This window comes from Marmota flaviventris, chromosome 2, assembly GCF_047511675.1.
Source record: "Marmota flaviventris isolate mMarFla1 chromosome 2, mMarFla1.hap1, whole genome shotgun sequence".
NCBI classification, from domain to species: Eukaryota; Metazoa; Chordata; class Mammalia; order Rodentia; family Sciuridae; genus Marmota; species Marmota flaviventris.
This window is the reverse complement of record NC_092499.1, coordinates 2,606,064-2,619,957: the sequence shown is the minus strand read 5'-3', so window position 1 is coordinate 2,619,957 and position 13,894 is coordinate 2,606,064. Positions and strand designations below refer to the sequence as shown.

At 42.1% G+C, this 13,894-nt stretch overlaps 1 protein-coding gene across 7 annotated transcripts in view; it reads left to right on the top strand.

The window, feature by feature from the left end:
• Tdrd9 (tudor domain containing 9) overlaps positions 1-13,894 on the top strand; it is a 110,230-nt gene that overhangs the window by 53,899 nt on the left and 42,437 nt on the right. For 6 of the 7 annotated variants that reach the window (XM_071607483.1, XM_071607484.1, XM_071607482.1 and 3 more), the window contains 4 exons: positions 2,611-2,675; positions 5,062-5,116; positions 5,263-5,347; positions 6,157-6,214. The exons of the other annotated variant lie outside the window; for it this stretch is intronic. In XM_071607483.1, coding sequence (XP_071463584.1) covers positions 2,611-2,675; positions 5,062-5,116; positions 5,263-5,347; positions 6,157-6,214 — 263 coding nt within the window. The remainder of the gene's footprint in view (positions 1-2,610; positions 2,676-5,061; positions 5,117-5,262; positions 5,348-6,156; positions 6,215-13,894) is intronic. 7 annotated transcript variants of the gene reach the window in all.

Here is a 13,894-nt window from a genome sequence, read left to right as displayed (position 1 = left end):
GTTTTATTTATTTATTTTTATGTGTTGCTGAGGATCAAACCCAGTGCCTCCCATGCACTAGGCAAGCACTGTACCGCTGGAGCTTATTCCCCAGCCCCCATGATAGCTTTGCTCCCACTTACTTCCCTTGTGCTGTTATGGCAAATATATTACATGTTACATTTTTATATGTTATAGGCCCAGCAGTGTGTATGATTGCTTTTAAAATCATCTAAGGGAAAAAAAGAGCCAAACTAGATATTTATAATGCCTTTTATAATTACACAGTTGTCTTTATCAGTGCTCTGTGTTCATTCACATGGGTTTGAAATACTGTCAGTTGCTTTTAGCCTGAAGAGCTTCCTTTAGTATTTCTAGTAACATGGGTCTACTGGAAAAAAGTCCTCATTTTTTGTTCACCTGGGAAAGTCTTTATTTGCCTTTATTATTGAAGAAGAGCTTTCTGAATATAGACGTCATAGTTGACAGTGTCTTCTTTGAGCACTTTGCGTGTGCCATCCTGTTTTTTGTCCTCCATTGGTTTACTGAGAGAGCAGCTGTTAATGTTATTGGGGTTTCCTTTGTATGTAGTATGCCATTTTTTTCCTGCTGCTTTTAAGTTATTCCCTTATCTTTGGCTTTCATCATCCATGACATTTGCCATTTCCTGTAGGGCTGGTGTAGTATCTGAGCCTTTAGTGGACTTTTTATCATTTTTCAAAGCCAGCCACTATGGGGCACATCAATTTTATGTGCCCATTGATTACTAATTTGGTCTCCTTGGCTGGAGGCCATACCACACAGAAGACTGTGGGATTGAAAAGAGTACCCGTAGGTCTGTGAGTAGATGTGCGACAGGAACTTTAGGTGCAGGGAAGGGAACTCAGCTGAAATCTGTGTCTTGTTTCCACAAGGGTAAATCATCATCCCTTCAAGATGAAATCATGGGCTGGGCTGGTTTACCTACAAGTGGCACCATATTTGGGACTTGGCATTTGGCCCCTTCTGCAGGTTAGTGGCCAGCAGTGGCAGTAGCCAGATCAGCCTTTGAAGGTGCATGTAATTGACTCCATACCTAAGCCATCATTCCTGCTGCCCTGGGCACTTTGCATTGAACAGCTCTTGAGGGACTGGAGGAGGAGACCACAGACATCCACATGGCCTCTGGTTCATCTGCCAATTAAAAGTCTCCTTCATGGGCTGGGGTTGTGGCTCTGTGGTAGAGTGCTTGCCTCGCATGTGTGAGGCACTGGGTTCAATTCTCAGCAACATATATACATAAATGAATAAAAAAAGGCCTATTAACAACTAAAATAATTAAAAATAAATAAAAGTCTCCTTCACTATTGCTGCCCTATGGCTATATTTCCTTGGTACCTGCTCCAAGAGACTCAAATGCCTCTTTATAGATTCTTTATCATCATTATTGTTGTCTTGTCATTTCCAAGTCCTAGACCAACTGGCCAACCAGTTAGCTTCCACCTCTTTATGGGATAGACCCAACCTAATGGCCAAGTCTGCTTCCACCTGGGGTGGACTACCAGATGCATGGATTGCCCTCCTTCTTGGGGAGATTCCCTTCCTCGTCATCTCTGAATGGGGTTATGATGCAGCAGGTGTCCAATCCTGGCTGTTACCAGCATCCCCTTCAGGCCTATGCACGAACCAGGCCTATTTTTTTTTTTTTTAATATCATAGTGTCTGGGCAATGGGTGTTGCTCAGAGAGGTGGCTGAGTAGCAGGAGCAGGCACCACTGGAGCACTGAGCCACCTTTGTTCCCATCACTGGTCCACCTCTCTTGTGCCCTTCCTCCTTCTAGTTGCTATTTCCAGGCTTTCCCAAGACTGACTTCATATAGTTCCCTTGCTACAGCCTCAGGGAGGCTCCCTTATCATCCCTTTGCACAGACACTCCCTTTGCACAGACACTCCACACACGTACCTCCCCAGCTTTTTCCCTTGTGTGCCCATTTATTTCCTTCATGGTACTAAGGCTACACTGAAGGGGCTTTGTTCACTTGCCTCTTGTCTGTCTCTCTGGCTAGGGTACAAGCTCCAGAGCAGGGTGGGGACACTTGTCTGCCTCGTTACTGTAGTATCCTAACTGCATAGAGGAGGGTCTGGCACAAATGAAGGGCTCGCAGGTTTGTGGAGGAAAGGAAGTTCTAATTTCACACACAAATGTACCCACTACAATGGGAAGATAATGGGATGATTTGAGATTTAGTCTTTAGAAATGCTATTTTTTTTTTTTTAAAGAAGAAATGCTTTCCAATAATAGTTTGGTCTCTAATAATAGTTTTCTTGTAGTTACTTTAAATGTTTTGTGTTTTGGGGTTCTGGATTATAGTAATTAAATTTTCTGAAAACTTGCAGATCATGCTTCTTATAGGTGAGCATAATGGGAGTGAAGAGTCCTGGGTTCCAGGGGCCCAGGGTGTTGTCTCTGTGGCCTGTGTTTTCTTATGTGAAGTAAAGAACATTGCATGTGGCCTGTGTTTTCTTATGTGAAGTAAAGAGCATTGCATAAACTCTGTGAGTGCTTTAAGGGTCAAGGCTGGTAGTGTCAGAGTTCTTGAAAGGCAGTGGCTGTTCCAGCCTTGATTCATTACATAACTCTCATTTTCACAGGAACAAGACCTGGTCGGGGGCCCAATTTGTGTCAGAGCGGAGCAGCGTGTTGGTGTTTTTGCCAGGTGTGAATGTCATGGTTTTGTGATCTGAAATTATCATACTCTGGATAGCACACATTATGAAAAATGATATTTTTCATTCTTTTTAGCCACCAAGAATATAAGCAAATATCACTTTCAATTTAATTTCTTAATGAGAATGAAGAATTTAACTATTTGAAGGAAGTCTTGCCACCTTCAAGATTTTTAGTAAGATATTTAGCTTTGTTTAACTTGTATTCATTTATATGGCTGTAAATGTGAGGTAATTGTCATCAGTCTGCATTAAAACTTTTCAGTAACAGTAACATGTAACATCATAAGAATCATCAGCATAGTCTTTGAGTTCCTTTATCAGTGTTTGGGAAGATAGGCTCTTAATTATACCTTTTTGAAGACATTAATTTGTATTGTACTTTTTCAAAATGATTTTTAAATTATTTTAATCAAGTAGTATAGTTTGAGAAAACAACAATTCAAAAATTTTCTGTTGTCGAAAGGTAATAGAGCATGTGAATGCTTTAGTGATGGAGAACAAAAAGCTTTGCAATGAGAAAAATTTGTTTAACTTTGGAATGTAACATGTGAGTTTCAGATCTTTGTCACATTTTGCTTAGGGTATGGATTTATTTTATATTCAGGAAACAACCCATTAACTGACAATGGAGTAGAGTTCCATTTGCTAAGGATCTATCAGTACTAGGTATATAATATTATATTAAGGGAAAAGATCACCAAAGCAGAGCCATGTTGAAACTAACTTCATACTGCAAATGAGATAAATGCTTTTTAACTGCTGAACATTGCCTGAACAAAATATTTATAAAGTGATTCTTTAATTCAGGTTTGGTGTCTGATATCTGCTTACGTAAATTGGAGTTTGACCTGTGTTTATGTATCCCATTAAATGTTCTGTCGAGAGCCGCTCTTCATTAGTGTTCTAGGGCTGCTGTTACAGCGCCACTGCTTGGATGGCATAAAACAGTGACTTTTCCCCCACTGTTCTGAGGCCTGACATTCAAAACCAAAGTGCCTGAAGAGCTGTGCTTCCTGTCAGGCTCTGGGTAGCCTCCTTCCCAGCAGCCCTGGGCTCCCATGGTGGCCATCAGTCATCCCTTGACTTGTGTCTACATCACTCTCATCTCTGCTGCTGTCATATGGTATTCTCTGTGTGGGCCTGAGACTCTTCCCTGCTTAGGAGGGCACCAGCCCTGTTGGATTATGAGCAGGAACCTCATCTCAACTGATTATATCTGCAGGGACTATTTCCAAATAAGGTCACATTTTGGGGTTGAGACTTCATATATTTTAGAGTGGAATACAGTTCAGCTGGTATCTGACTCAAATTCAAGACGAGGCAAAAGCACATGCAACTGTTATAGATCAATAAACATTTTTAAAAAACCTAATGAAAAAGGTTTAGTGTATCTTTATGACCAAGTCTCTCTCTCTCTTTCTTTTTTGTTTGTTTTTTTATTACTGGGGGTTGAACCCAGAGATGCTTTGCCACTGAGCTACATCCCCATCTCTTTTTATTTATTTTTATTTTTTTTAATATTTATTTTTTAGTTATCGGCAGACATAACATCTTTTGTTTTGTATGTGGTGCTGAGGATCGAACCTGGGCCGCACGCATGCCAGGCGAGCGCGCTACCGCTTGAGCCACATCCCAGCCCTCTTTTTATTTTTTGAGACAGGGGCTTAGTAAGTTGCTTAGGGCCTCACTAAGTTGCTGAGGCTGGCCTCAAATTTGTAATCCTTCTGTCTCAGCCTCCTGAGTTGCTGGGATTATAGGCATGTGCCACCTTGCCCAACATTACCATGTCTTTAATATGTGCGCGTGCGTGCACATGCATACATTTAACACACACACACCCTCTTTATTTTGTGGTGCTGTGTGGTGCCGAGGATCAGACCTCAGGACCTCTTGCATACTAGGTGAGCACTGTACCACTGACCTGTATCCTAGCCCCAGAATGTGTGTGTATGTGTATAATTTTGTTTTTGGCAGAGCTGGGGATTGAACCCAGGGCTTTTCCATATTGCTAGGCAAGTGTTTTAACCTCTGAGCTATATCCCAGCCCTCAAAATATTATTTTTTGATTGGAAGTATCTTGCATGCTCATTGTGGGACATTTGGGAAATCTGAGTGAAGAAATATAATATTGCTCATGTAGTCAGTGCTTATAGGTAGTCACCTCTGTTGAAAGAAAACATTGGAAGACTTTTCCCCATAATTTCGAATTACTATTTTTTAATGTACTTGTGCATTTTTATTTGTCATCTGATATATTTAGGTAATAAAGATAAAAAGGCTTTCTTTGAAAGAGATGTCATTTAAAAGACTGGATTTATAGCAATAAGTACAAATCTGTTTTTTCTCCTCCTTCCCCTGCCCACTGCTTCCCAGGTCTGGGTGAAATAAACTATATGCATGAACTTCTCACAAACATGGTTCACAAAAGGTGAGTTTAAGTTGACACAGCTTTAGTTTTACTTTCAGACCATTGTGTTGTTTATGCTTTGCATATTTTTGATTATCTGAGTGAACAAGTGTTTTTGTATGTCATGTGTATCATGTGATATTCTACCTTAGGAATTTGTTTCTTAGGTTACAGGTCTATCCACTCCATTCCAGTGTGACTTTAGAAGAACAGAACAATGTGTTCTTAAGTCCAGTCCCTGGGTACAGAAAGGTAGGAAGGCGGGGAAGACGTCTTAGGTTCTTGGCACCTCAGGCACCCTTCTGTGGAGACTGTCCAGGAAGGACGCTGGCACTGCCTGCCCTTTCTAGGCACATCTCCTGGACAAATGCTTGCTGATAACCCAGCTATGTCCCTTGGTGTTGTCTTTTATTTTGTAAATCAGTTTGCTAAAAGCTAAAAATTTTATTTCATTAACTCAGGGCATTATTGATAATGGGTTTTGATGACTTTTAATTATTCTTGGGCATCTCTCTAGGATTGGGACTGTGCTGATGTCTTTGGCACTACTTTGGTGACTTGGTTAGATGCCTTAGTTGAAGTCCTCCTTGAGACATTGTTTAGTCTGGGTCATGTATGAGTGTTGTGATTGCCTTACCATGACCCTTCAGACCCTGAGCTGGTGGCCCTACTCCCTGATTTCCATGGGACTATTTGGAATCTCTGGAGGCAACCTAGACCTTGGATGGTAGTTCAAGGCTCATGGTTATAGCTCTTCCTCTGGATTTGACCTGGTTGTACTTTTGCTCCTGATAATTTCAGGAGCCCTGGAAAACTTCAGAAGCAGGGTTAGGAGCAGTAACTTGCCCTGTGTCTTGCCTGATGCTTTTAAGCCTCTGTGTGTCTGGTTTTCCACATATTAGGGGATTCTTGATCAATTGTGATCTGCATAAAATAGGAAAATGGCTAAAGTTAAAATTTTAGTTCAGTATTTAAGAAGCTTTGAAATTTTCAAGATGGAGATTTATTTGCTTATTTTTTATTTTATTTAAGGCTCTACTTCTCTCTTTGGTGCTCAACAGGTTATTTTGTCTACCAACATTGCAGAGAGCTCTGTCACCGTCCCAGATGTCAAATATGGTAAAGTCCATCTCGCTCAACTCCACATAAACTATGGCTTCCTTTGGCCTCTTTGTCTCCTCAAGACTCACCTCTCCCCACACAAGCTAATCACTTCCTCTGATAATGGAAGAGAGGCTTCAGAGAAGTAGGGTCATGTGGGTTCCCCATCCTTTCAGTTCCCTAGTCGTCCTCAGGGTGTTCCACATTACTTGGAGCAGAAGTGTCCTCAGGATGTGGGGGCTTGTGGGAGCAGAGTGTTGTGGGTGCCCTGGTGGAATTCTGTGATTGGAGGGAGGCAGGCATGAGGGAGGAGCCCACGTAGTCTCTGGTCCTGAAGGTGTCTTTTTTTTTTTTTTAAATTTTTTATTGTTGGTTGTTCAAAACATTACAAATTTCTTGACATATCATATTCCACACTTTGATTCAAGTGGGTTATGAACTCCCACCTTCACCCCATACACAGATTGCAGAATCACATCAGTTACACATCCATTGATTTACATATTGCCATACTAGTGTCTGTTGTGCTCCGCTGCCTTTCCCATCCTCCACCCTCCCCCCTCCCCACCTCTCCCCTCCCCTCCCCTCCTCTCTCTCTACCCCCTCCACTGTATAACCCTGAGGGTCTCCTTCCATTTCCATGCAATTTCCCTTCTCTCTCCCTTTCCCTCCCACCTCTCATCCCTGTTAAATGTTAATCATCTTCTCCTGCTCTTCAACCCTACTCTGATCTTAGTTACTCTCCTTATATCAAAGAAGACATTTGGCATTTGTTTTTTAGGGATTGGCTAGCTTCACTTAGCATAATCTGCTCTAATGCCATCCATTTCCCTGCAAATTCTATGATTTTGTCATTTTTTAATGCAGAGTAATACTCCATTGTGTATAAATGCCACATTTTTTTTATCCATTCGTCTATTGAAGGGCATCTAGGTTGGTTCCACAGTCTTGCTATTGTGAATTGTGCTGCTATGAACATCGATGTAGCAGTGTCCCTGTAGCATGCTCTTTTTAGGTCTTTAGGGAATAGACCAAGAAGGGGAATAGCTGGGTCAAATGGTGGCTCCATTCCCAGCTTTCCAAGAAATCTCCATACTGCTTTCCAAATTGGCTGCACCAATCTGCAGTCCCACCAGCAATGTACAAGTGTACCCTTTTCCCCACATCCTTGCCAGCACTTGTTGTTGTTTGACTTCCTAATGGCTGCCAATCTTACTGGAGTGAGATGGTATCTTAGGGTGGTTTTGATTTGCATTTCTCTGACTGCTAGAGATGGTGAGCATTTTTTCATGTACTTGTTGATTGACTGTATGTCCTCCTCTGAGAAGTGTCTGTTCAGGTCCTTGGCCCATTTGTTTTTTTTTTTTTTTTTAAATTTTTTATTGTTGGCTGTTCAAAACATTACATAGTTCTTGATATATCATATTTCACAATTTGATTCAAGTGGGTTTTGCCATTTGTTGATTGGGTTGTTTGTTCTCTTATTGTCTAATTTTTTGAGTTCTTTGTATACTCTGGATATTAGGGCTCTATCTGAAGTGTGAGGAGTAAAGATTTGTTCCCAGGGTGTAGGCTCCCTATTTACCTCTCTTATTGTTTCTTTTGCTGAGAAAAAACTTTTTAGTTTGAGTAAGTCCCATTTGTTGATTCTAGTTATTACCTTTTGTGCTATGGGTGTCCTATTGAGGAATTTGGAGCCCGACCCCACCGAATGTAGATCGTAGCCAACTTTTTCTTCTATCAGATGGCGTGTCTCTGATTTGATATCAAGCTCCTTGATCCATTTTGAATTAACTTTTGTGCATGGCGAGAGAAAGGGATTCAGTTTCATTTTGTTGCATATGGATTTCCAGTTTTCCCAGCACCATTTGTTGAAGATGCTATCCTTCCTCCATTGCATGCTTTTAGCCCCTTTATCAAATATAAGATAGTTGTAGTTTTGTGGATTGGTTTCTGTGTCCTCTATTCTGTACCATTGGTCCACCCGCCTGTTTTGGTACCAGTACCATGCTGTTTTTGTTACTATTGCTCTGTAGTATAGTTTGAAGTCTGGTATCGCTATACCACCTGATTCACACTTCCTGCTTAGCATTGTTTTTGCTATTCTGGGTCTTTTATTTTTCCACATGAATTTCATGATTGCTTTCTCTATTTCTACAAGAAATGCCGTTGGGATTTTGATTGGCATTGCATTAAACCTATAGAGAACTTTTGGTAATATCGCCATTTTGATGATGTTAGTTCTGCCTATCCATGAACAGGGTATATTTTTCCATCTTCTAAGATCTTCTTCTATTTCTCTCTTTAGGGTTCTGTAGTTTTCATTGTATAAGTCTTTTACCTCTTTTGTTAGGTTGATTCCCAAGTATTTTATTTTTTTTGAAGATATTGTGAATGGAGTGGTTGTCCTCATTTCCATTTCAGAGGATTTGTCGCTGATATACAGGAATGCCTTTGATTTATGCGTGTTGATTTTATATCCTGCCACTTTGCTGAATTCATTTATTAGCTCTAATAGTTTCTTTGTAGAGCCTTTTGGGTCTGCTAGGTATAGAATCATATCATCTGCAAATAGTGATAATTTAAGTTCTTCTTTTCCTATTTTTATGCCTTTAATTTCTTTCGTCTGTCTAATTGCTCTGGCCAGTGTTTCGAGAACTATGTTGAACAGAAGTGGAGAGAGAGGGCATCCCTGTCTTGTTCCAGATTTTAGAGGGAATGCCTTCAGTTTTTCTCCATTCAGAATGATGCTAGCCTGAGGCTTAGCATAGATTGCTTTTACAATATTGAGGTATGTTCCTGTTATCCCTAGTTTTTCTAGAGTTTTGAACATAAAGGGATGCTGTACTTTGTCGAATGCTTTTTCCACATCTATCGAGATGATCATATGGTTCTTATTTTTAAGTCTATTGATGTGGTGAATAACATTTATTGATTTCCGAATATTGAACCAGCCTTGCATCCCAGGGATGAATCCTACTTGATCATGGTGCACAATTTTTTTGATATGTTTTTGTATCCGATTCGCCAGAATTTTATTGAGGATTTTTGCATCTAGGTTCATTAGAGATATTGGTCTGTAGTTTTCTTTCTTTGAAGTGTCTCTGTCTGGTTTAGGTATCAGGGTGATGTTGGCCTCATAGAATGAATTTGGAAGTTCTCCCTCTTTTTCTATTTCCTGAAGTAGCTTGAAAAGTATTGGTATTAGTTCTTCTTTAAAGGTTTTGTAAAATTCTGCTGTATACCCATCCGGTCCTGGGCTTTTCTTAGTTGGTAGTCTTTTTATGGTTTCTTCTATTTCCTCAATTGATATTGGTCTGTTTAGGTTGTCTATATCCTCCTGACTCAATCTGGGCAGATCATATGACTTAAGAAATTTATCTATGCCTTCACTATCTTCTAATTTATTGGAGTATAAGGATTCAAAATAGTTTTTGATTATCTTCTGTATTTCTGAAGTGTCTGTTGTGATATTGCCTTTTTCATCCCGTATGCTAGTAATTTGAGTTCTCTCTCTTCTTCTCTTTGCTAGCATGGCTAAGGGTCTGTCAATTTTGTTTATTTTTTCAAAGAACCAACTTTTAGTTTTGTCAATTTTTTCAATTGTTTCTTTTGTTTCGATTTCATTAATTTCAGCTCTGATTTTAATTATTTCTTGCCTTCTACTTCTTTTGCTGTTGTTTTGCTCTTCTTTTTCAAGGATTTTGAGATGAAGTATGAGATCATTTATTTGTTGGTTTTTTCTTTTTTTAAGGAATGAACTCCAAGCAATGAATTTTCCTCTTAGAACTGCTTTCAGTGTGTCCCATAGATTCCGATATGTTGTGTCTGTGTTTTCATTTATCTCTAAGAATTTTTTAATTTCCTCCTTGATGTCTTCTATAACCCATTGATCATTCAGTAACCTATTGTTCATTCTCTAAGTGATGTATGCTTTTTCCTTCCTTCTTTTATCGTTGATTTTCAGTTTCATTCCATTATGATCAGATAAGATGCATGGTATTATCTTTACTCCTTTATATTGTCTAAGAGTTGCCCTGTGACATAATATATGATCTATTTTTGAGAAGGATCCATGTGCTGCTGAGAAAAAAGTATAACTGCTTGATGTTGGGTGGTATACTCTATATATGTCAATTAAGTCTAGGTTATTAATTGTGTTATTGAGTTCTATAGTTTCCTTATTCAACTTTTGTTTGGAAGATCTGTCCAGTGGCGAGAGAGGTGTGTTGAAGTCTCCCATGATTATGGTATGGTGGTCTATTAGACTCTTGAACTTGAGAAGAGTTTGTTTGACGAACATAGCTGCACCATTGTTTGGGGCATAAATATTTATGATTGTTATGTCTTGTTGGTGTATGGTTCCCTTAAGCAGTATGTAGTGTCCCTCTTTATCCCTTTTGATTAACTTTGGCTTGAAATCTATTTTATTTGATATGAGTATGGACACTCCTGCTTGTTTCCGAAGTCCATATGAGTGATATGATTTTTCCCAACCTTTCACCTTCAGCCTATGTATGTCTTTTCCTATCAAATGCGTCTCCTGTAGGCAGCATATTGTTGGGTCTTGTTTTGTGATCCATTCTACTAGCCTGTGTCTCTTAATTGGTGAGTTTAAGCCATTAACATTTAGGGTTATTATTGAGATATGGGTTGTTCTTCCAGCCATATTTGTTTATTTCTGTTACTAAACATGGTTTGTTTTCCTCTTTGATTATTTTCCCCCCCTTTACTGTCCTACCTCCCACTGTTGGTTTTCATTGTTATTTTCCATTTCCTCTTCCTGTAATGTTTTGGCAAGGATGTTTTGAAGAGATGGTTTTCTAGCTGCGAATTCTTTAAACTTTTGTTTATCGTGGAAGGTTTTAATTTCATCTTCCATCCTGAAGCTTAATTTCGCTGGATACACAATTCTTGGTTGGAACCCATTTTCTTTCAGTGTTTGAAATGTGTTATTCCAGGATCTTCTAGCTTTCAGAGTCTGTGTTGAAAGATCAGCTGTTATCCTTATTGGCTTACCCCTAAATGTAATCTGCTTCCTTTCTCTTGTAGCTTTTAAAATTCTCTCCTTATTCTGTATGTTGGGCATCTTCATTATAATGTGTCTAGGTGTGGATCTCTTATGATTTTGCACATTCGGCGTCCTGTAGGCTTCTAGGATTTGGGATTCTGTCTCATTCTTCAAGTCTGGGAAGTTTTCTCGTATTATTTCATTGAATAGACTGCTCATTCCTTTGGTTTGGAGCTCTGTACCTTCCTGTATCCCAATGACTCTTAAGTTTGGTCTCTTAATGTTATCCCATATTTCTTGGATGTTCTGCTCATGGTTTCTTAACAGTCTTGCTGAGCTGTCTATGTTCTTTTCCAGTTGAAATACTTTGTCTTCATTGTCTGATGTTCTATCTTCTAAGTGTTCTACTCTGCTGGTAGTATTCTCCATTGAGTTTTTAAGTTGGTTTATTGCTTCCTGCATTTCTAGGATTTCTGTTTGTTTGTTTTTTATAACCTCTATCTCCCTGTATAATTGATCCTTTGCTTCCTGGATTTGTTTGCGTAATTCATTGTCGAAGTGATCTTTCATTGTCTGATTTTGCTGTCTAATGTCTTCCTTGATACTCCAGATCATCTGAAGCATGTATATCCTGAATTCTTTATCTGACATTCCATCTGCTGCAGCTGTTACCTCTTCTAAAGTTGCGTTGACCTGCATTGCTTGTGGTCCTTTCTTTCCTTGTCTTTTCATACTGCTTGCGTATCTTTCCTGCAGGCGCAGGTGGCGGCTCTGCTCTCTCCTTATTCCAATTGGGGTGTCGTGGCTACCACGCCGGCAGGTCACTGGGCCTGTTCTGGGCACTGGCGGCGGCTCTGTTCTGCCCCTACTCCACTTGGGGTGACAAGTGTACCACGCCGGCAGGCCACCGGGCCTGATCCGCCGGTCGGTTGCAGGTTTGCCTACCCTGCAGGCGCGGGCGGCGGCTCTACTCTGCCCCTACTCCAAATGGGGTGATGTGTCTGTTGTACCGGCAGGCCACTGGGCCTGTCCCGCTGGTCGGTCGCAGATCTGCCCACCGTTCGGGCACAGGTGGCGGCTCTGCTCTGCCCCTACTCCAATTGGGGTGTCGTGACTACCCCGCCTGCAGGTCGCTGGGCCTGTTCCTGGCACGGGCGGCGACTCTGCTCTGCCCCTACTCCAATTAGGGTGGTGTGTGTACCACGCCGGCAGGCTCCTGGGCCTGATCCGCCGGTCTGTCGCAGGTCTGCCTACCTTGGAGGTGCGGGCGGCGGATCTGCCCTGCCCCTCCTACCACGCCTGCGGACCCCTGGGCCTGATCTGCAGGTTGGTAACAGGTCTGCTCACCCTGCGGGCACAGGTGGCGGTTCCGCTCCGCCCCCACTCCAATTGGGGTCACGTGGCCACCACACTGGCAGGGCCTGATCCGGGCGTGGGAGAAGGATCTGCTCTGCCCCTACTCCAGTTGGGGTGACGTGTGTACCACACTGGCAGGCCACTGGGCCTGACCCGCCAGTCTGTGACAGGTCTGTTTACCTTGCAAGCGCGGGCGGCGGCTCTGCCCTGCCCCTCCTACCATGCCCATGTACCACTGGGTCGCAGGTCTGCCCACCTTGCGGGTGCGGGTGGCGGCTCCGCTCCGCCCCCTCTCCAATTGGGGTCACGCGGTCACCACGCTGGCGAGCCGCTGGGCCTGCTCCGGGCGCTGGCGGCAGTCTGGCTCCTCCCCTCCTGAAGGTGTCTTGAAGGATGCCGCACACTCCTCCATCTGGCCTTCTGCCACTGTGTCCTTAATAGCAGATTCTTCCCTCATGAGTGTCCTAGGTGGATTGGTTGTGGTTGAATGCCCGACGTGTGTGGCTTTAGGAGTACAACAGTGAGTAGGACACAGTCCCTGTCTTCACAGTGCCTACATTCTGGTGGGAAAGACAATTAGTAGGTAAAAAATAACAATTTCAGGTAGAGATGAAAGTGATAGATAAAGGTAAATCAGGATAGGGTTATGGTTGCTGGAAAGAAAGATCTTTTAGCAATGCAGACATCTTCAGTGACTTTGACAAGGGTGGTTTTGGTGGAAGCAGAAGTGCTTACAGTGGGCTCTTGAGAAGGAACAGAGGAGGTGCATCACAAAGCAATGTGTGTGTGTGTGTGAGTGTGAGTTTCTGGGGATTGAACCCAGGTGTGCTCAACCTCAGAGCTATATCCCCAGCCCTTTTATTTTTTATTTTGAGACAGTCTTAGTAAGTTGTTGAGGTTGGCCTTGAACTTGCAATCCTCTTGCCTCAGCCTCCCAAGTCACTGGGATTACAATGTGTGCCACCATGCTGGCCAGATAGCACTGCTGAGGCGTTTTGCTGTAAAGGGAAGGTTAGAAATGGGCAGTACTGGGAGTGGAGGATGAGAGCCTATTTTCCTGGACAAGCACTTCCAGTGCGTTTGCTGGGTGAGGGGAGAGGAGCAGGAGAGGGTAATGTGGACATGTGAGGAACCATTCACAGTCTCAGAGAGAAGGCTGTGTGGAGACTGAGGCTGCCTGGGGGCAGAGATGGCCTGGAAGCTCTAGGAGGTCCTTGCAGCACTTTTGCCTGTGTGGTGAGCTAGGAGGAGGACCCTCTGTGGGGAAAGGACAAAAAGCCTGGGAGGCTCCAGCAGATGAGGTGGCCATCCGCTGACAAGGGAAGTGCTTT